This window comes from Zosterops lateralis (assembly GCF_965231275.1).
Source record: "Zosterops lateralis genome assembly, chromosome: 11".
Classification (NCBI taxonomy): domain Eukaryota; kingdom Metazoa; phylum Chordata; class Aves; order Passeriformes; family Zosteropidae; genus Zosterops; species Zosterops lateralis.
Genome location: NC_139771.1, coordinates 5,055,281 through 5,075,223, shown reverse-complemented (window position 1 = coordinate 5,075,223; position 19,943 = coordinate 5,055,281). Strand labels below are relative to the sequence as shown.

The 19,943-nt window shown below is 49.2% G+C and overlaps 1 protein-coding gene across 2 annotated transcripts in view; it reads left to right on the top strand.

Moving 5' to 3' along the window:
* RNF123 (ring finger protein 123) overlaps positions 1-19,943 on the top strand; it is a 47,511-nt gene that overhangs the window by 10,363 nt on the left and 17,205 nt on the right. For both annotated transcript variants that reach the window (XM_083869410.1, XM_083869411.1), the window contains exons 10-31: positions 87-212; positions 916-1,030; positions 1,837-1,941; positions 2,074-2,199; positions 3,359-3,451; positions 3,643-3,716; positions 4,156-4,273; positions 4,763-4,862; positions 5,296-5,357; positions 5,447-5,518; positions 6,203-6,323; positions 7,110-7,211; positions 8,374-8,480; positions 8,966-9,164; positions 9,758-9,903; positions 10,090-10,173; positions 10,481-10,588; positions 13,156-13,333; positions 14,320-14,394; positions 14,779-14,866; positions 15,117-15,204; positions 15,329-15,413. In XM_083869410.1, the coding sequence (XP_083725536.1) occupies positions 87-212; positions 916-1,030; positions 1,837-1,941; positions 2,074-2,199; positions 3,359-3,451; positions 3,643-3,716; positions 4,156-4,273; positions 4,763-4,862; positions 5,296-5,357; positions 5,447-5,518; positions 6,203-6,323; positions 7,110-7,211; positions 8,374-8,480; positions 8,966-9,164; positions 9,758-9,903; positions 10,090-10,173; positions 10,481-10,588; positions 13,156-13,333; positions 14,320-14,394; positions 14,779-14,866; positions 15,117-15,204; positions 15,329-15,413 (2,372 nt within the window). The remainder of the gene's footprint in view (positions 1-86; positions 213-915; positions 1,031-1,836; positions 1,942-2,073; positions 2,200-3,358; positions 3,452-3,642; positions 3,717-4,155; positions 4,274-4,762; positions 4,863-5,295; positions 5,358-5,446; positions 5,519-6,202; positions 6,324-7,109; positions 7,212-8,373; positions 8,481-8,965; positions 9,165-9,757; positions 9,904-10,089; positions 10,174-10,480; positions 10,589-13,155; positions 13,334-14,319; positions 14,395-14,778; positions 14,867-15,116; positions 15,205-15,328; positions 15,414-19,943) is intronic.

Genomic DNA, 19,943 nt, shown 5'->3' with positions numbered 1-19,943 from the left:
TGTTGACAAGCTGATATCTGTATTGCCCAGCTGACCTCAATCCCCTCCTGCTGTGACTAAAACTTTGTGGGTTTTCCTTCTTTCAGGAATGGCATATCTCTGGGAACTGCCTTTGATAACATCACGAGGGGGGCTGGAATGGCCTATTTCCCTGCCATCAGTCTCTCCTTCAAAGAGTCTGTTGCTTTTAACTTTGGAAGCCGTCCACTCCGATATCCTTTAGGTGTGGGGAGAGGAGGTCTGAAGGGAGAAGAGCCTGTCCTGAGACCATCTTTGGAGGCTGTAGAATATACACACCTGACTGCAGTTCACTTTCTGCTGTCAGCACTTGTGTGCAGAGCTGAGTCAGGAAGAGAAGAGCCAAATACCTCCTTAGCTGAAGCAGAACTCCAGGCCACAAATGAAAGTTTCTGAAATGAGAGTTGCTTTTAGCTCTGAGTGAGCAGCTGCTGCTACAGCTAGGGGCTGCCTGCTCCCAGACCCTCAGATTCTGCAAAATTCTCACTCCAGTTTTAATGCTGCTGTGCTGCTGAGCGTTTTGGTCACTCATCTCTTTTACCACCCAGCCTTATGGGATCTCTGACATGGTATTAGTGTTTCCTATTGCTGTGTGAATGCTGAAGCCTGGAGCCCCTGTCAGAGCAGTCCTGGCTGTGCCTGTTGATGACTGTAGTGGGAGCTCCAGCTAGTCTTTCTGATAAAAAAAAAGTATTTCACCCCAAGCAGAAGTGAAATGCTTTCTGCTTGCAATATTGAGGAAGTGGAGATAAGAGCTTGTGGCTTATCATCCATGTAGAAGGCACTGTAGCTTGAACTGGGACGGGGTAAAAAGTAAAGCAGACAGTCTCTTTTCCTTGCACAGACAAAAGAAGTCCCAAAAGGATCAGATTGCATTTTCCCTTAACACTTCCCTACTTATCCAGTGGAAGGTTACCGGCCCTTGCAGGATCCTCCTGTGGCAGACCTGTTGAAGGCTCAGAAGCTGTTGGGCTACTTGAAGAATGTGATCCATATTGGAATAGATGTGACGGTAGGCTGGCATCACTGGGTGGATCTGAGGGGCACCGTGCTGGGAAATGTGGTTCTGCTCTCCCTGGCACATGCTGCCAGCTCAGATGTTTCCATACACCCGAGAGTCTAAATGCTTGCATGGGGCATGCGTGTCCCTGGAGCTTTCTGGCTTGCAAAATGGGCTTCCTGATAGTTCCAGGACTTAATTTAAATCATACTGGGCTTTGTTGTTCTCAGTCCTATGAAGTTTCATTGCCAGTATTCAAGAAGTGATGTTTGTCAGGGTCACAACTGCTGGATATGATTTTGTACCCTTGAAATCAGTTTGTTCATATCCTAAGCTTTTTACTGATGTTCAGTAATGGGATGAATTCCATCAGGTCTGCCTTGAGGATTGTTTTGGCTGTGGCACTGTTTGCTGGAAACACTGTTTTCCACTAGGATGAGAGATGTTGCCCAAAGCGTAGGGAATGCCATATGCTATGATCTTGGCTTGAATGAAGGCTTGCTTTGCTAGTTGTCCTCCTCTGTAGGTGTTCCCATTTACAAATTATCATGTAAATTTGAACCTTTTCTTAGAAAAACATTGTCAAAGTGCCTGCATGTGGTTGATAGTGACACCTGGACTGCTCTACAGCTTTCCAGAATAGAAGGAATAGACCTGGCTTCTTTGGCATTCTGAGTTCCTGTGTTCAAGGTTTTTAGTGCAGTCAGGCATGGGACAGCAACAGTGGCTGCTCCAGGCATGTGGTTCATTCAGTTGTTGGTGTACAGGTGGATTGGGCTGGATCCAAGCTGTGTGTTTTTCTGGGTTTGTCATTGCAGGAGGGGAAGCTGGTGGAGAAAGACACATCCATGTGGCAGCTGCAGGGAGAACCCACAGTGTTGATTACATTAGCTCACATCTTCAATTATTTCTCCCCTCTTATGGTGAGTTTTGCCTTCCCATTGCCAGGTTCTGTAGTGCTTGTTACTCCTCTTGCAAGGCAAAGTAATCCCCCGGCTTTTTCTGGGAAGTGACTGTGTCATGGAGGAACGTTGACCTGGCTCTCTTGTCTGCAGTGCAAGGTGTACCTGGTGGAAGATGTGCTCATGACCTTCCTGTTGAGCATCCTTGAGCGAGGAGGGGCAGTGGAGGCCCACCCCCTTATTCAGCAGCTGCTGGATCTCATGTGGCTTCTTATGGAGGTGAGTTTTTGGGGTGCTGGTTCCTCCCTAGGGATCCCAGGGAGACCCTGGGAGGTGCTGAGGACAGGAACCTTCCCTACAAAATGCTGGTAGGGCTCAGTGTCTTTCTCGTCTTTTTTCTTTGTGGTAGACCACCCTCTCAATTAGCTCATCTGGCTGCTGCTGCACACCCGGGCACTGAGGGTTGAATGCAGACACTGAGTTAACCAGGCTTTTCTAAGCTTCTCCTACTGCTAAAGGAACAGATGATGGTGAATAACTTCCTGCTTCTGGAAACATCAAATTTATCAATAAGAATAGTCTTCTGATTGTTGCTAATGTGTATTTGACTATGGAGGTCTTAAGTGCTGCCATGTGCTGAAGAAATCAATCAAAGTGTGTGGGACTGGGGTAGAAGTGTGCAGTGCACTCTCACTATCTCCAGCACTGCTGGAGAAAAGCCTTTTCCAACTTCCCTTCCTATCCATGCTGAGTGAGCTTACTCCTTCCTGGGACAAATGTTTGAGGTAGCTGGGAAGCTGCTGGTGCTGGAGTGCTTGGGTGGTTACACAGAGCCAGTCACTGCCAGGGATTTGCTTGGAGACAACACGTCTGCCCTTTGGAGTAACAGTTAACAGATGTGGGCACTGGCCCAGCCAGCTGCCATGAGAAACTTCATGGAAAAAATGTCATGACTCTTTCAGGCCCACCATCTTGGCAGTGAGACTGGGCCCTCTGGTAGGACTGCTGTGTTTGTGGAAGAGCTGGCTCTCATCCTGCTGGTTGGCTACGAGCTGAATTCAAGCAGATAACTCTTCTCTCATCACATTTACCCAAGACTTACTTCTTTCTCTTCTGAGTTGGTTCTACCAACACCGTGTCTTAGGTAGAGTCAGGGAATAAGAGAACTGGTGACTGCCCAACATATAGGGCCTGGGCCTTTGGCTTTTTGTAGGTGACTTTTGGGTTGGACTTTCTGCACAAACTTGTTTCCTGTAGCAAGGCACTGGCACCAACTTCTGCTCGGACTCTCTCCTGTGGAGTCAGAGGGACACCGTGGATTCAGAGCAGCTGCTTTTTCATTCATTTATGAATGCTTCCTTCCAAGGTCTCACTCTGGGAACTATAGCTGTTTCCAACTCCTTGCTGTTGTTCTACAATGTATTTCTTATTTTCTCAGGAGTATGAAGTGCATGAGTGCCTCAAGCAGCTACTGATGTCCTTGCTGCGGGCTTACAGGTTCTCCCCCATCATCCCAGACCTGGGATTACAAGTAAGTATGCACTTCTGAATCCCCAGGAATCTGTGACTAGCCAGCTTCTGTTATGTCCCCTTGTCCAAAGGTACATGATGTTTTGGATTCTGTAGTTGTTTCATCCAAAGATGGCAGTTTCCTCACACTGTAGCTGTTGGAGAGTTGTGTGTTCTGCAGACGGAGTCACTTTTGCTTCTCCTGTTTCCTAGATCCACTACCTCCGGCTCACCATTGCAGTCTTGAAGCATGAGAAATCTAGGAAATACCTACTCAGCAATGTTCTGTATCCTTTGTGCCTCCTCCTGTCTCAGTTTTCCCTTCCCTCAATAATGCAGCCAAGGACACTTCAAGGACCTGTAGGTCCAGGGAAACAAGCCACCCCTGTCTTGAGAGGTCATTTGTGAAGTCTCCTCTGCCTGACACCATTCCCTACAAAGTCCTGCTTTGAGGGGAGGGAGAAGTGTTGTATAGTTCTCATCCTAGTAATACACAGGAGCTCATTTCTACCTGACTGGTAGAAATGAGCTAGAGGAAAACCACTTTCAGAGCAGTGCAGCTCTGTGGTAGCATTTGAGCAGCTGATGATAGCTGTGTGTGGCTTCTCCGGAGGCCTCTGGATCTTGCAGTGGTAGTTTGGAAAGGAGTCTCTCACTACAGCTCTGGAGATGTGCCCTGTCCCTTTTCCCATTGTAGCTTCTGTGCTTGCTTTAACTCCAGCCCAGCTTCGACGTGCTCCGTTCTGTTGTGTTCTTCTACATCAAGAGCCCGCTGCGTGTGGAGGAGGCAGGTCTGCAGGAGCTCATTCCCACCACGTGGTGGCCAAACCGCTTCACCAAGGAGGTGAGTACAGGCACCTCCACCGAGGAGGCTGAGGAAATGTTGTAGCTTGCCATTTGCATCTTTTTCTGGCTGAGGAAGTTGGCTGTTCCCTGTTTCCAGCTGTGTTAGCACTGGTGGGTCCTGCAGAGCTATATGAAAGCTGTAGTTTCTCCATTCTCCTGTCACCTTTTTTGACATACTTAGTATGTTTGAGTGTGATGCTCAGACAGGAGAGTGGAGACAGTTTTCTGTGGCAACATATTTGGAAGGGAACCTCCCACTATTTAAAGAATTACTGGGTTGACTGGGGTGTCCTTGAAAGATTTCCTGCCCTTATTAATTACAAGGCTGGAGGAGACTTGTTTAGGTGTGCTGCCAGCTGCAGTCACACACTGGCTCATTGTTTCAGGGAGTTTGTTCTCTCCATTTCACGTTGTTTAAGGGAGTTTCTGGCAAATCATTTTTTCTGTGCAGTGGTCTCCTACTAATCAGTGTCTGTCCCCCAACCAGGGCAAAGAGAGTAAGGAGGTGAAGGAGGAGAGTGCTGAGGAGAGACTGAGGCGTCGGGCATATGAAAGAGGCTGCCAGAGGCTCAAGAAACGCATTGAAGGTTTGTGAGGAAGGAGGGGAGTTGCCAAGATCCCAAACCTTTTGTGCAGCCCTGATCTGTTTCCAAATCCCATTCACTGAAGTACAGCTGTGTTCCTGCCAGGACAGGCTGTGGTGCAAAGGTGGGGCCAGCCATGCTCTGTTCTGATGGCACAGTAAGAGTGCTGGGACCCCACTGCACAGACCTGCAGCCCCCCCATCATGGAGCAGGAGCAAACCTATGCATTGTTTTTTAGCTATGGATGAATTTGTTGCTAGGTGGTGGAGGAGAAAATTCTCAGTGGTGGGATTAGCCTTCTGCTGACACTGGTTATTCCTGGGCCCCCTGTGCTAGGGAGGTAGCCTTTCTCCTGGGGACAGGGTGCTGCAGTTGGAGTTGGGTAGTTGCTCTCCAGTGCTTGTTTTATGATGGCAGATGTGTGTCCCCCTTTTAGTGGTGGAAGGTCTCCAGGTTCAGATTCTGAAGTTGCTGCTGAACAACAAAGACAGAGGAGGGGTAAGCACTCTGTGGGTCTTTTGTGACAATATCTTCATGTGATGTGCTTTGTAAATCCTAGATTTACTACCTGGTTTTCCTTCTGGCAGGGGGAAGCCTCCAGATACATCTTCCTAAACAAATTCCGCAAGTTTCTTCAGGAAAATGCTAGCAACAGAGGGGTAAGTCAGAGGGCCAGCCTTTCTACAAGCCTGACCCTGAGGGCTCTCTGCATTTTCAGGCTGGGAACTCTGCCCTTCTGGCTGGGCTGCTTCCAGCAGTTGATCCACTGAGGTCTAGATATGGCAGGGAGTGAGGAGGGAGAGATCTGAGGCTAGAAACCAGGCAAATTAGATAAGTCCTGTGCAGTGATTTATGGGAAAGTGGTCCTTAGGAAGTCTTAGGTAGGAGCTGAATATCTTCCTATAGCCTCTCAGAGAGTATGCCTGTGGAGTGCTCTGCCACAGTGGAGCTATAGGCTTTGGCATCCTCCTCACTGCCTGGGGGAGGACTTTTCCTCTGGCCCTAGGTCGGGCTGTTGGCCTGAAGCGTTGGGAGGCAGGCATCTACTGTTGTAAGGAAACCCTTTCTTCACCTGCATCCCTGTTTTCATCACCACCCACATCTTTCATGATGGAGTGTGTGTTATCCCTCGTCCTCTGTCAGACCCCTGACAGAGGTGTCCCAAAACTTCCTGGAGGTGGAAACTGCTGCCCACCATCAGGTGTGGGCTCTCTGTCAGAGCTGTAAGCTAGAGATGCTAGCACGGCTGAGCACACTAAATTTTCTGCCTGTTTCGTGTAGCCCTTTGGACTGAGATGCACTTTCACACCTGCCCTGATGCTGGACTCTCATTCTTGCCCTAGAACTTGACTGTGTTGTGCCCACCAGAGTACATGGTGTGCTTCCTGCACCGGCTCATCGCTGCTCTGCGCTACTTCTGGGATGGCCACAAAGCAAAGACCCCAGGTGCCCTGAGCAGTGAAGGTGAGGCCTGGGGGAGAGGCTTTGCAGGCTTTTCTGTGGTTATGACAAGGTTTTCCTCTTGGCAATGCTTTCCAGAATGTTGTAAATTTTATGTCTCTAATGAGTGCTTGAGCCTTCTGTCATCCTGGGAAGCTTCTGTGTGCAGATCTATTCCAGTTAACATCCAGATCTGAGACAAAGGACAAAAGGACACCTGTACTGTTTGCTATTCACCTGTCTGCTCTGGAGCAGAGACCACTATTGACTGTGGATCTGTGGAAGGGCAGCTTAAGATCCCTTAGTCAGAGTTTTGGGGAAGATATTTTTCTGATTTTGGAGTTCCCAAACTGTGGAATTAAGGGGAAACTAAATCAGTGCCAGTTGCTTTCCCACCCTTAGACCCCATTGGCATTCCCTTTTCTTACTTTAGGCTGACCTTTTCTCTAGACTCAGTGAGTGCCTTACTGTCCCTGTGGGACTAAGTGGCAGAGCTGGAGTGGCTGAGTGGAGAGCTGCCAAGTGTTCTGATGATCCAGTTTACCCCAGTGACTGTGGTTGGAGGGAGGAAATGCTGGTAGTCTTGTTGATGGCTGTTGGTTTCTCCTGTTTCTGCATGGATCTAAAGCTTGCTCCATTGTGGAAATCACCTCTGCCTTAATGGCCTGTGCTTTTATTACAACAAAAGTTGTCCCTAAATGTTAATCCTAAATGTGGGTCGTGGGGTCTGCTTTAGGAGCCCTTACATGACTTTGTGGATCCTGTGCATGGGACTTGTGGAAAAAAAACAAATCTCCTCCTCTGTTTTAGAGGCCTATGTCCCTCCTCAACTCTTCTATAATGGGAAGGTGGATTATTTTGACCTTCAGCGACTTGGAGGTCTTTTGTCTCACCTTAAGAAGACTCTGAAAGGTAAGTGCTTTCATTGCCAATACCTGAATCCAGGTCTTGGATGGAATTCATGCAAGACATACCAGAGAGGGAGCTGTGGGTAATGATTTTTGGTTAAATTCGAGGAGGGGAGACTTGAATTTTAATGGGATTCAAATTATTCTGAGGAAGACACCCCACCCCTTAGGTGGTGTGTCCTTTAAATTAACAGTTTACTGTTTGTATCCCTGAATTGAGCATGTGGCAGTTGGAGGGAAGGGGATAGTCTGGGAATATCCTCTGGTGTGGTGCTCTTGCTGCACCACAGCCAAGGGCTGGGAGCTTTCAAAGCACTGACCATCAGCTGGGCTCTGCTGGGCATGAAGGATGCCCAGGATTTACTTGATGCACCACTCTGGGCAGGGAGGAGCAGCCCTGTGTATGTAGTGCAGCTGTGTGTGTGTGTGCACCACACTCCTCTGACACTAGGCTTCCAAAGCCTGCCTTGTGCAAGGGTTACAAACCCCTTGCCATTCCCTTGGACTTGGTCTGTCTCTAGTTTCTGGCTAATGTGGTGCTTGCCTTTGGCTCAGATGTCTCTTCTCCATTCTCAGTGTGTTTGCAAGATGAGAACCATTTTCTTTGTCTCATGTTGATCTCTGGCTGTTCAAAATTAGATTACTTAGCTTGAGAACCACGTAATCTCCCATGGTTTCTTACCAAGGTATCCTGGGCCAGCTTTAAAGGCAGAGCTGTGGACTAAAGAACACATTTTTCAGGCTTTGTATAGTGTAAACCATCAGCATAGCCTTTCTCTGGGTGTGAGTCTCAGTCCTATTGACTTAGGGACACATCATGGGACAGCATTGAAGAGCTGGATGCTTAAAGATGGTCTCAGGCAAAGAGTTGCCATTCCCACACTAGTCCAGTTTGGCCCTGGTGGTTGTCTCCTGGTTCCTCAGTTTGTCCTATTTGTAGCTGGTAGGACCAGGAGCAGAAATGGGTCCTGAGAGGGCAGCACCTGCTGCTGCTTGGTCTCTGTTCCAAGTAAGGAAGCTTGAGACAGGTGAGCTTGTTCTATTAGAGCATCCAACTTTTCTGGCTGCTTCTCTACTCCTGAGAAGCAGCAAAGAGGATGAGCCTTCTTCATGGTAAATGAAGAGTGACTCCTGCATTTGTGGCTGCTTTGGTGTGCTCTGTGCAGATGACCTGGCTGCAAAAGCCAACATCCTGATTGACCCGGCCGAGCTGCAGGCAGTGACTATGGATGATCTGGATGAAGATGAGGAATCAGCAACATCAGCAGCACAGGTGAGTTGTGTTATTCACCTGCAGGGGCCCTGGTGCTGGGGCAGCAAGTTTAGCCTCTGGCTAGAAAGGCTTTGCTTTACAGCAAGGCAGGTTTGGGCCAGGACTGTAACCAGTCCATGAGCTACTAGCTGAACGGCTGCACTTGGATGAGTCACTAGACTGGTCTTGGGTGCACCAAGTTCGAACGGCAAAATTTTCTGTGCCCTGCTCTCTGACCACCCACTGATCTGAATGTGCTGCCTCCCCTCCATGGCAGCTCTTGGTGCTTGCATTTGGAAAGGTGCAAGGCAGCTGTGGACAGAGCAGTTTCTTGCTGTGCAGGTCTGCTCTTTGTGCCCTTGGAGGAAGGACTTACCCATTTGCTACCCTGCCTGCTCATCTTCCAGTGGCCACTGAGCATCTATACCAACATCCTTACAGGGTCAGGGGAGGAACAGCAGGCAGCCAAACCAGCTGTAACTGTTTCTCCCTTCATTTCCTTCTAGTCCCAGCGCCCCTCTGCTGCCCTGGCCATTGGTGGGGCTCTTGCCAGGCCTGCCTGGCTCAGCTCCCCCACCCTGGGCCGGGCCAACCGGTTCCTGAGCACGGCTGCCGTCAGCCTGATGAACCCGCGGCGGCCCCTTGGCACCCTGGAGAAGATCAAAGTGCTCACGCTGCGCGTGGAGCAGCGCACCAGGGAGGACAGTGAGTACTGCTGCTGTGTGCTGGCATGGCCCAGCTGAGCCCTGGCACAATGGCATCTTCCAGCTCCCCAGAGGAATGCAATCTCCTTACTGCCAGCATTGCTCCTTCCCATTCCCAGGGCATGCTGGCAAAAGACCCCTTTGCCATCCTGAGCATGATGCTGGTGATGTTGTCACCCTCAGTGTGTAAGGAGATGCTGCCTTGGTTCCTCCAAATGCAGTGAGACTTTGCAGGAAGGCAGTTCAGAGGCAGCTGTAGCCACATTTGCTCTGAGGACAGACCAGCCAGAGGATGACATGTGCAGCAGCAGCACATGTTGCTGTTTGAGTGGACCAGGCAGGGCTCTGAAGCATATACAGGGCTTGAGGAAGTGGAATTTGCATGACTTGGGTCAGTCTGAACAGATAGCCTGATGCAGGCAGCAAGATGAGAATGGTGTGGTAGTGTGGTATCTAGTGAATCCCATGGGCTGGGAAGAACCTCCATGTTACAGAGGCACAGCAGGGCTTTGGTTTCAGAGAGAAGCAGGCATAAGCTGAGGTGCCAAAATTCCTTGCTAAGAACTTCTTTCCTGTCTTGGGAATGCATTGCAGTTGAAGGCACCCATGGAAATGATGGTCTCTTACTGGGCAGACCCCCAGAAGAGCCAGACCAGCCCATCACTGAGAACTCTCTCCTGGAAGTCCTGGATGGGATAGTGATGATGTACAACCTCAGTGTCCACCAGCAGCTTGGGAAGGTAAGTGGTGCATGCTGTGCAGGAATCCGTTCCCCCAGCCTCCGTGCTTCTACACCACCTCTTTTTTCTGCTTATTTAGTGACTGTGTGTGCCCTGTCCTTCTGCCAACCTCCATTGGGGTTCTGGTTGCATGCTTGTATGTTAAGAGGGAAATAAAACCTTATTTATTGTTGAAAACTGCTTCAGATGGTTGGTGTGTCAGATGATGTGAATGAATATGCCATGGCACTGAAAGACACAGAGGAAAAAATCAGCCGCTGCCCAAAGAGGGTAAGTGTCTCTGGATTCCCAGTTCCTTCTCTGGCAGAGCCTCAGAATGTGGCAGGGTGAAGTGCTCCTGCCCAATTGTATAAGCATCTGCATCAGGCCTTGTGGGCTTCAGCTGAGACTGATAAGTGCTTTTTATAGCACTGATTCCCACTCCCTGCACAGAAAGGCTGCTGACCCTTTTCTCCCCTGCCAATACCCCCTAGCTAGCCTCAAGGTGGTATATGCTTTTGCATTGTTTGTCCAGCACTGAAAAAGAATGCTATAAATGGCAGTGACATCTGCCCTCACATCTCTGCACTCTTTTCAGAGGAGAGACATCCATGAGGAACTTCTGAAGAGCCAAAAGGTCTTCTCCGAGAAGCTCAACCACCTGAGCCGGCGCCTCGCTTGGATAAATGTCACCATTTATTCAAAGGTGGGGAGAAGCATAACATGGGCAGCTGGAAGGAGACTAGTGAGCCTTTGCATCTCTGCTGCTTGGCTCACGTATCACAGGTGTCGTTTTCCTGGTGTTGAAGCAATGCCAGTGATCTCTGGGGCTGCTTTTTCCCTTGTTGTGTATGGGAGACTTCTTTCTAGGTTTGGCTCTTCTTTTGTCCCCCAGTGTTCCACAGTGATCATCCCAGTCTGATCTGAGCTGTGCATGGTGCTGTAAGATTTCCCTTAGGGCACTGCAGAGATAAGGGTGCAGATCAAAGGGAGATTCAGTTCTCACGACATGTCAGAGGACAGAGGCTACTCTCAATCATTTCCCTGAGCTGTGCTGTGTCACAGAGGCATGTCACTAATACAGCTCTTCCTGGAATCCGTGGGATCCAAGCTGAGGGGTTCTTCTTCAGGTGTTCTCCCCTTCTTCACTTGGTTTCCACGCAGAGAGTGTATTCCACATTTACTAATGCAGTGGCTATTTGCACAGGTTGTTCCTTTCCCTCCAAATTCACTGTTTTCCAGGATAAAAGCTCTGGTCTGTTTTTTCACAAGCACTTTGCTGATTTTTTTCTGACTTCCATTGCCTTGCCCTATCTCTCTTTGTGGCTTTTGTGTGTCCCAGGATGTAAACAGGTAGGGGAAGAAGAGTTCTTGTGAACGTATCTGGCAGAACTGTGGCGGCTGATCCTGATTCGTGAGCACTTTGCTCGCCCCCTCCTTCCCTCCCAAGCAGGATTGCAAGGCACAAGCTCTCCAGCTGCATTAGCAATAGCCTATGCGTGCCAGAAAATAATCCTTTCTTCCCAGACTCCTCTGGAAAGGCTGAGAGGCATCACCAGGGTGCACTGCAGGTATCACTGTGCTGGCCCATGCAGGAACACTATTCATGTCTCTAGATGATCCATTGTCATACTGGACTGCAGTGTCACTTTTGCTGTTGAATCAGCAGCATCTGGGAGTGAAGGTTACAGCCTTCCCTGTTTGTGGGCTGTGCTGCTATCCTGGCCTGTATGGCCTGCAGGGAGAGCAGGAATGTGCCCCAGGAGCCCAGTGAGCTTGTGGAATGTGGCTGCACTGAGGAGCCTGTGCCTTCAGGGCTCCATCTCACAGTCATCTCAAGTCCCTGCTCTTTCCTGAGGGAGGCAGCCATCCAGCAGCTCCTGAATCCCTGGGAGTTGTGTGCACTGGAGGGTCATATCTGTGTGATCCCAGCTGCTGCTGTTGGAGAGAAGGAGCCTGGTTCTGTCTAGGGGTGAAGTCCTGCCCTGTGCTGAGGTGTCAGAGCACAGCAGAGGCTGCTCCTTCCTCGAGGGAATTAGCCACTGGTTTATTCTGGGGTATTCAAAGTTAGACAAAAGGGAGTGCTACTGCTTCAAAGCACTTGTAGTTTAAAGCACATAATTCTGCCTTCAAAACATCCCTGTGGGAATTACAGCTTATTTTATTACAACACTGTATTTATCTATCTCACTGGCTAATTACATCTTTGTATCCTCTTGGTGTAGACTTTCTTCTAGCTTGGCAACATCTGAAATGATGTTTGAGGTTATCAAATCTTAAAGCCAAATTCAGCTTTTTCAACCTTAATGTTGTTTTGCAGAGTTGCTTTTTATCTTGAAAGTAAAAATTTAGCTGAGATGTGGGTCAGTGTTGAGAAAAAGATGTCTTTTAGTCGGTTTAGTTGATTTGCACTAGTTCAGCCTAATTTGCAGAATAAACCCATGAAAATCTCCCAAAGATGAAAACAACATACTTTAGAAAAGCCATTAAGCAAATTAAATGCATTATCTGCACCTCTGATTTTAATTTTTTCCTAAATTAGAACTGTAACCCTTCTCCATCTAGTTTTATGCAAGTAGCTATTGCTTACACTATTTCTTGGCATTTCAGGATATGAAATAATATTTCCTCTTTTTATGGCTTTGGTGGCGCCCATTTTTATAGCTTAAAGTTATGTAGATTGCTTTAAATTTCCTGTTTTTAATTTAGGACCCTCTGATTCTTGTTTAGAGAGACAAGAGGCTGATGTTCCTCCGGACAGTAAAACTGGTTGAATGGCTGGCACAGGACCTAAAAGGCTGTGGCTGCCTATTGAAAAGATCTGAGTTGGTGTGAGCTTTCATCCCTACAATGGACCAGCTTTCTTTCCAGCAGATTTCTGGAAAGTGCTAGTGCCTGCTTTCTTTCAGCAGTGTCCTCGGAATCAAAACTCACATGCTTGTTTGCCAGGCCTCTGTGGTTGCAGATGTCCTGGTAAGGAGACCCTGCTTGGAGGGTCTGAAGGCTTGGTGAGACAAAACCATCACATTAGTGAGAGTCATGCTCTGAGCTTGAGGTTGGTGTGGAGAAGATCTCTGATTGTTTCATCTGGCTGCCACTTCTGTGTCTTTATGGAATGACCAAATGGCACAGATCTGGTTACTGAACTTAGAGCAGTAAGATGTCTGAGCAAGATCTCCAATAGAGGGATGTTTCTGAGGTCTGAGTGTGATGCTGGTTCTTGTTTCCCCCAAAAGAAGCTGTCAGCTGACTGGGAATTGTCTTTCTGGGCAGGAGAAGATGCAGGATATCTACTGGCTGCTGCGAGTGTGCATCCGCACCATTGAGCACGGTGACAGGACGGGCTCGCTTTTCGCTTTCATGCCAGAATTCTACCTCAGCGTGGCTATGAACAGCTACAGTGCACTCAAGAACTACTTCAGCCCTGTCAACAGCATGGAGGAGCTTCCAGGTGAGGGGGTGGGGACAGCTTCCTGATCTTGGCCTGATAAAATCTAAAGCAAGCCACATCCTTATGGTGAAGCAGTAGTTGGGCATATTCCTTTCTGTGTCATATTCTGCACCAGTGTGTTGTCTGAGCTCTGGGGCAGGTGGTGATCTGTGGTCACTGTGCTCTAGTGGGGAGCCCATGCCTTGCCTGAAGCTGTCACAGGGCTGGCTGTAGTGAAAATGACTGGCAGCTGTGGATTTTGTTTCCAAGGAGGTATCAGGAATGGGCTGAGGTGCTGTAAGATGTGATTGCCTCAGCAATTTCTACCAGGGCCTTCTGGTTTCTGTGTGGGAGAGGATGTGCCATGAGTGCAGAAACTGCACTTTGAATTCCCCTGGGACTGCTTTTGAATTCCCCTGGGATATGAAGATGTTCCTATGGAGGTGACCACCCCCTTGATGTCAAGAGTCTGTGTTTAGGTGGATTCTGTCTGTGCACATTCTGTGTTTTCCTGGGTAAATGACCTTGCTGAGCTCTTAGCAAATAGTTCTGTGCTTTCTAGAATCCATGAAGGCAAGAAAAACTTCTTTTCCCACCAATCGGACATAGCTAAAGTGCTCTTGTTTGGACAAGAGCAGACTTGAGCACTAGTGGGTTTCTACAGGGCATACAGGCTGGACATGGCTTTTCTACATAGACCTAGGGTGTTCTTTGCATTGCTCAGCCTCTTCTGCACCAGGCCCTTCTCCCTTCCCATCCAACTCGATTGCATGGTTTTATCTTCCCCTGAATAACTGTTTCAGACTCTGCAGACTGAGGTGAGAGGCTCTCCTGGAGGTGACTGTGTCCTCCCAGCTCTCTATTTTAACAACTAGACACATAACTAAGCTGCAGTTAACTGTAGCAGAAACTCATTCCATGGCCTGTGCCGTGTCCATGGGAGTACTGGGACCACAGGGCTGCCCCTCAGGCTGTTGCCATGACCCTGCTCCCTCCTTCTCTTGCAGGCTATGAAGAGACCCTTATGCGCCTCGCTGCCATCCTGGCCAAGCATTTTGCTGACTCGAGGATTGTGGGCACAGGTAAGGCTGCATTCCTCTGTTTTTGGGGTGATAATGTCACAGGTCTGGCCAGTGCCACTGCCAGTGGCTCACGAGACTTCTACTCTGATGTGTCTGCTGAATCTGTTGAGTGCTTATGCCTCTACATTCAAAATGAGGCTGGGCACTGTCCTTATCCTGCTTATTTCAGGATAGATGCATGACCTAGGACACCCTTTTGAGATCAGGACTCATGTCCCAGCTACCTGCATATCCAGTCTGGGCTTATTTCTTATCTGCCTGAGCCTAAGCATGCTCTCCATGTCAGCAGAGACATGAGGGCCAGTCCCTCCTGGCCACTGGCTCTCAGGTGCTCCCTGGGGTGTCCCTGGGTGCCTGGCCTAGCCCCTTCTCATTCCTCCTCAGACATCCGGGACTCCCTGATGCAGGCCTTGGCCAGCTATGTCTGCTACCCCCACTCGCTGCGTGCTGTGGAGAGGATCCCAGAGGAGCAGTAAGTGCTGCCCTGCCTGTTCCTGGGGAGCTGGGGCAGGGCTGAGGTGGTGGCAGGGCTGAGTGAGTGAGCAGGAAGGCTGCCAAGCACCACTGAGGGTCCATGAGTTGCCAGCAGGGTGGTGGAGTTGATTTGGGAGCCTTCTGTCACCCTTTTACCAGTGGCTTTGCTCTGCCCCAGCTCCACTGTGTGTCCTGTTAAATCTCCTGTTCCCAAACCCTGTGGGCTGACCTGTGTCCCTGTCTGGCAGGCGGATTTCCATGATGAAGAACCTCCTGGCTCCCTATGAGCAGCGACCCTGGGCACAAACCAACTGGATCCTTGTCAGGCTGTGGCGGGTGAGCATCCTGCATCCCTGCCCCTCTCAGCACCTGGGGCTGCTGGGACACTGAACATTTCACTTTCCAGTAGCAGCAAAACTGCTTTTCAGCCTCTAAGATCATTCCTTACCTCTTTTGCCAGGGCTGTGGCTTTGGGTACAGATACACACGGCTCCCACACCTGCTGAAAACCAAGCCTGAGGATGCCAGCCTCCCCAGCCTGCAGAGTGAGTGGGGCAGAGATGGGCACTCAGGGCTGTGATGGGTGCTGAGGGAGGACCAGCCTCTTCTATAGCAGCTGTCCTATGGGCCTGGCCAGCTGTTGGGATAGTTGCCAAAGTAGGGTGTTCCTGGACAAATATCCAGGCCTGGTTTTTACAGGCCGGCCATCCCCAGCCTCTCTACTGGTGATTCAGGCATGCCAAATGGTGAGTTAGATCCATCATAAATAGGGGTTCTGCCCTCCAAAGGAGAGGAGAGAGGCCCAGGACTGCACTCTTACCAGAGTTTTTGCCTGAGAGAAAGCTCTGTGATGAGCACAGTGAACAGCTGCTGTGGGAAGAGCTGTCATGTTTGCCCAGCAGCAGGTTCCCTGTGAGAGGGACCAGGTGCCCAAGGAGACAGGGCACTGTATAAGTTTGCAATCAAGGGAGTGTTTTATCCTGTCATCTCTCAGAGCCTGGCAGAGCCTGTCCTGCCTTTGGTACTGCAGTTTGGTTTTCAGCACTGTTGCTGAGCTGAGGGATTTCTCAGCTCTGTTGTGGCTGAGAAAGATGTAGAGAGAAGTTGCCTTTCTTGATCTGAAGAACATGTCCTCAGCTTTACCCTCACAGGTTCTGGGCTTGTGTGGATACATTCCTGATCCTCCTCTGCTGTGGAAAAGGCTTTGTGCCAGACTTTGTTCCTGGAGAGCTGCACAGGGATGTGGGACAGAAGGACAGGTGGCACATGGAGGTGTATGCTGAGCCTGTCAAGGAGCTGCCTGTCTGTTCTAACAGCACTCTTGTTCTCTTTCCTCTCCTGCCCATCATGCCCAGGAGATCTCTCTGTTGCTAGTTTCCAGAGTAAGTTTGTTGTGCGACCTCCTCTTGTCTGGTGGATTAGCTTTAGAGAGCTCCCTGCTTCCCCTCTTCTGCCTAGAGCGACCCTTCCTTGTAGGCAGAGAGCTTCACAAGTGATTGTTTTCTTCAGTTCCATCCCTGGGAGAAGCCAGGGGGGCTGTGCCCCTCTGTCAGTCTCTGAGGCTGCACCATGGACCTGCTCTTGCACCTGTTTTACCAGGGTTGTCTGTGGGGTCAGAGCCCTGCTGGAGGTTCCTCTCCTCCTCACTCTTCGAGGCCGATGGAAAGCCCTGGCACACACACAGGAGGGATCTCATGGCTATCCCCTCTCCTGTGGCACAACCAAGCCACTGAATGGCTGTCACCAGTCCTGTGGAGTGGTAACAGAGCTCACTCAGCCCCTCCTGGGGAGCTCTGGGGCAGCAGCAGCTCCCCAGCTGTTGAGGCCTTGCTCCATCGTGCGGCTCCACACAGTCTGAGCCTGAGCTCAGAGTGGGCTGTGCTGGCTACTGGGGACTTACTCTTAAGAGGGCTATTTTAAGGCTCAACCAAATCAATAATGAATGCTGATTTAATTGAAGAGGATCAGGGGACTCAGAGGTGTCCTTGAGATGCTGCCCAGGGAAGGAGGAGGAGATGAACCCCCCCCCCTCCCCTTCACACCCATCAGTCTTCACCTTGTTGTAATTTGAGCACTGGCAGAGTCAATGGGACAAACTGCTGAGCTAAGGAAGTCTCTCTTTTTCTGGGTCTGCTGCTGCAAGCCAGTCTGAAGGGAGTGTGGGCAAATGCCTCTCCTCTGGTGTTCCAGCCTTGTCCTGCTTTTGGGATACTTCATTGGAAGACTGCACAAGTGGGGGAGGTTTGCTCACAACATCCATGAAACACCCAGAGCACAGACTGCCTGGTCTCCTCTGCTGCCTTTTGCTTGTGCTCACTGAGGGTGACCAGTGGATGCTGCCTGGTGTAGCCCAAGGGGGAAGAGGCTCAGAAAGACTGGCTGTGTCCCTGCTGGTTCCCAGAAATATTCCTCAGCTCTGCTGGCACTGAGCAGCTCTCATGCAAGCAGAGCTCTGCCTCAGTTTGGCTTCTGGGAGCAGATGATGGGGCTGTGTTCAGAGCTGGGGTAGTTGTGCTCAGGGACTTGTTTTGCTTTCACCATGACTTGTAGGCAAGGTCAGGTGCTGTCCCAACACGCAGAGTGGGAGTAGCAGCGCTGGCTCCGTGCCAGGCCCAGCCTGGCTTGGAAAAGAGCTGCAGGGTGGCTTCAGGTTGTATCACAGGGCTGCTCTGCCCCAGACCTTCTGCCCACGCACCCATCAGGTGGAGGGAGGGTAGGTAGGATCATGAGATCACTGAGCTGAGATGTGGTGCAACACAGGCCAGAGAGTTTACCCACCTTCCCTTCCCAAGTACAGCAAATTGCCTAAGCTGAAGAGGACTTTCAGGAGGAGACTAAACTTGATCTGACAACACCAAAAGCATCAACTGGTAGTAGTTGAACTGTCCAAGCCCTTCTGGTAGTGATTGCTCACCCTCAGAAATAAATCCATAGCTTATGATTTCTTCTATGATGGAACTCATAGAATGGTTTGGATTGGATGGAACCTTAAAGCTCATTCCTGTTCCAACCCCCTGCCATGAGCAGGGACACTTTCCACTAGACCAGGTTGTTCCAAGCCCCAGGAGCAACCTGGCTTTAAACACTTCCAATTGTGGGGTGTCCATAACTTCTCTGGGCAACCTGTGCCAGGGCCTCACCACCCTCACAGTAAAGATTCTTTTCCTGATAACTAATCTAAACCTGCTCTCTCTCAGTTTGAACCATTTCCCCTACCTAACCTCACCTTCTGTCTTCCACTGTTGCTGCCCTGCCTTTCTCTGCTTTACATTTTATTCTTCAGAAGCACTTGTGTACCAGGGTAAACTTATTTCTTGGTCCTTTTCAGTAATGAAAAACACTTGGCCTCTCTGTCTTATTCAGGAAGGGGTTTTGCTTTCTGTGAGCCCTGTGGATTGTTCACCCTTGCCATGTTTTTAGCAGCCCCAGAGGTTTTGGTGTCTTGCAGGTGGGAACCTTCCCTGATGTGCTGGTCACGAAGCCAAAACTCACATTAGCCAGTTTGCCAGGGCTTTGCTTTGGAGGCACACAGGGATCCCAGGAGCCCTGGGCCATCCCAATGCCTCACACTCAACCTTACGGATATCTCATCCCCCAAGTGCTGCCTGCCCTCCTCCTTCCTTGCCCTGCAGCCTTCCCTTTGGTCCTCTCTAAATACATCTCTGAATGGGTGCACTGACATGGACTCAGAGATCATCTGGAGCTTTTCAAAAACTCAGATTTGCATTGGGTGGAGCTGCTTTGCTTCTGAATATGCTCCATCTGGGGCTTTCCCCTTCTGTGCTTAAGCTCTACTGTAAGTGCTGCTGTGTCCAGAGACCCCCTTGGGTTGCTGCCCTGGAGGGCTCATGATTAGCCCTGTTATAAATATTGCTGGGTCATTAGCAAACTATAAAAGTACATAATTACCTTCCTGTGATGAAAGTACGTGACCCTGCTTCTTTGCCATTATCTAGTAGGAGCACTTATTGAAGGCTTCCACTTTGCCTGCTTTATTAATGTTTAACTCTCTCTAATAATGGGCTTCTGCTACTGTTAGACTTTCTGCCATTACTACTTCTATTAAATAATTCTGCTATATTTTTTTCCTACAGCTGAAAAAACTTTACATTACCATGGTCAGTCAGGGATGTTTTTTATGTCTTCTCCATCTATTACCCATTTTCTCCTTGCTTTTGCCTACCATTGCCTATGTTTGATTATGTTCACTTTACCTCTCCTATTTTAACTTATGTCTTTGCTTTATCATGCTCTCAGTGACCCTTTTAACCCAGGTGCTTGCTGGAGCACTGGGGTTTCTGGCTCCTTTATAATCTTTTTAAAGAACTCTGTGTTTTAATTTACTGCTTCCCCTTCCTAGATTTTCTTTTCCTTTATTTTGTTTATATTTTTGCAGGGAAGTTTCTGTTGTGGAAACATCGGATGTATCTATAACCCCTTGGTTCCACGCTCTGTTGCCCACATTAAATGTATTGAGGTCAAAATTTCTGGCCTTGAAAAACTGCCAATTTCTGTTCCAATTGCTGATGCTTACCTATCATAATGAAGACTGAGCCAAGTTTGAGTGGCTTTTGTATTAGGGAGGTACAAATTTTAAAGCATTGATGACTTACTAGTGCCAGGATCAAGAACTTTTCCCCATCACTGAGTATCCACAGGCTCCCTGTGAAATGACATCCCTGCCTGCAGTGGCACACAAGGGATGTGGCATTGCCCAGGGGGGCAGTGGTAACTGAGATGGGTGGGAATGTCTCAGCAAAGGTGAACATATTGCAAATAAAGATGGACACAAGCACCAGGACTGGGTTTTGGATACCAGTAATAATTACCTCATCTGGGAACTTGTGCAAGTAATGAAGCTGTTTGTGCTGTATTCCAGGGTATGTTCCTTATGTTGCTTTCAAAGAGTAGCAGTGATCTCAGCATCTTTAGATTCAGAATCCTCTTGGGATCAACAAAAGCCAAGGAAATAATTGTTTCCTGGTGTTAGCTTTAAAACCTTCAATAAACCTATTTACCTGTGGAGAGGTTTGACAAAAGGCAGCAGTTTTTAATGCTCTTATAGTCTGGCACAG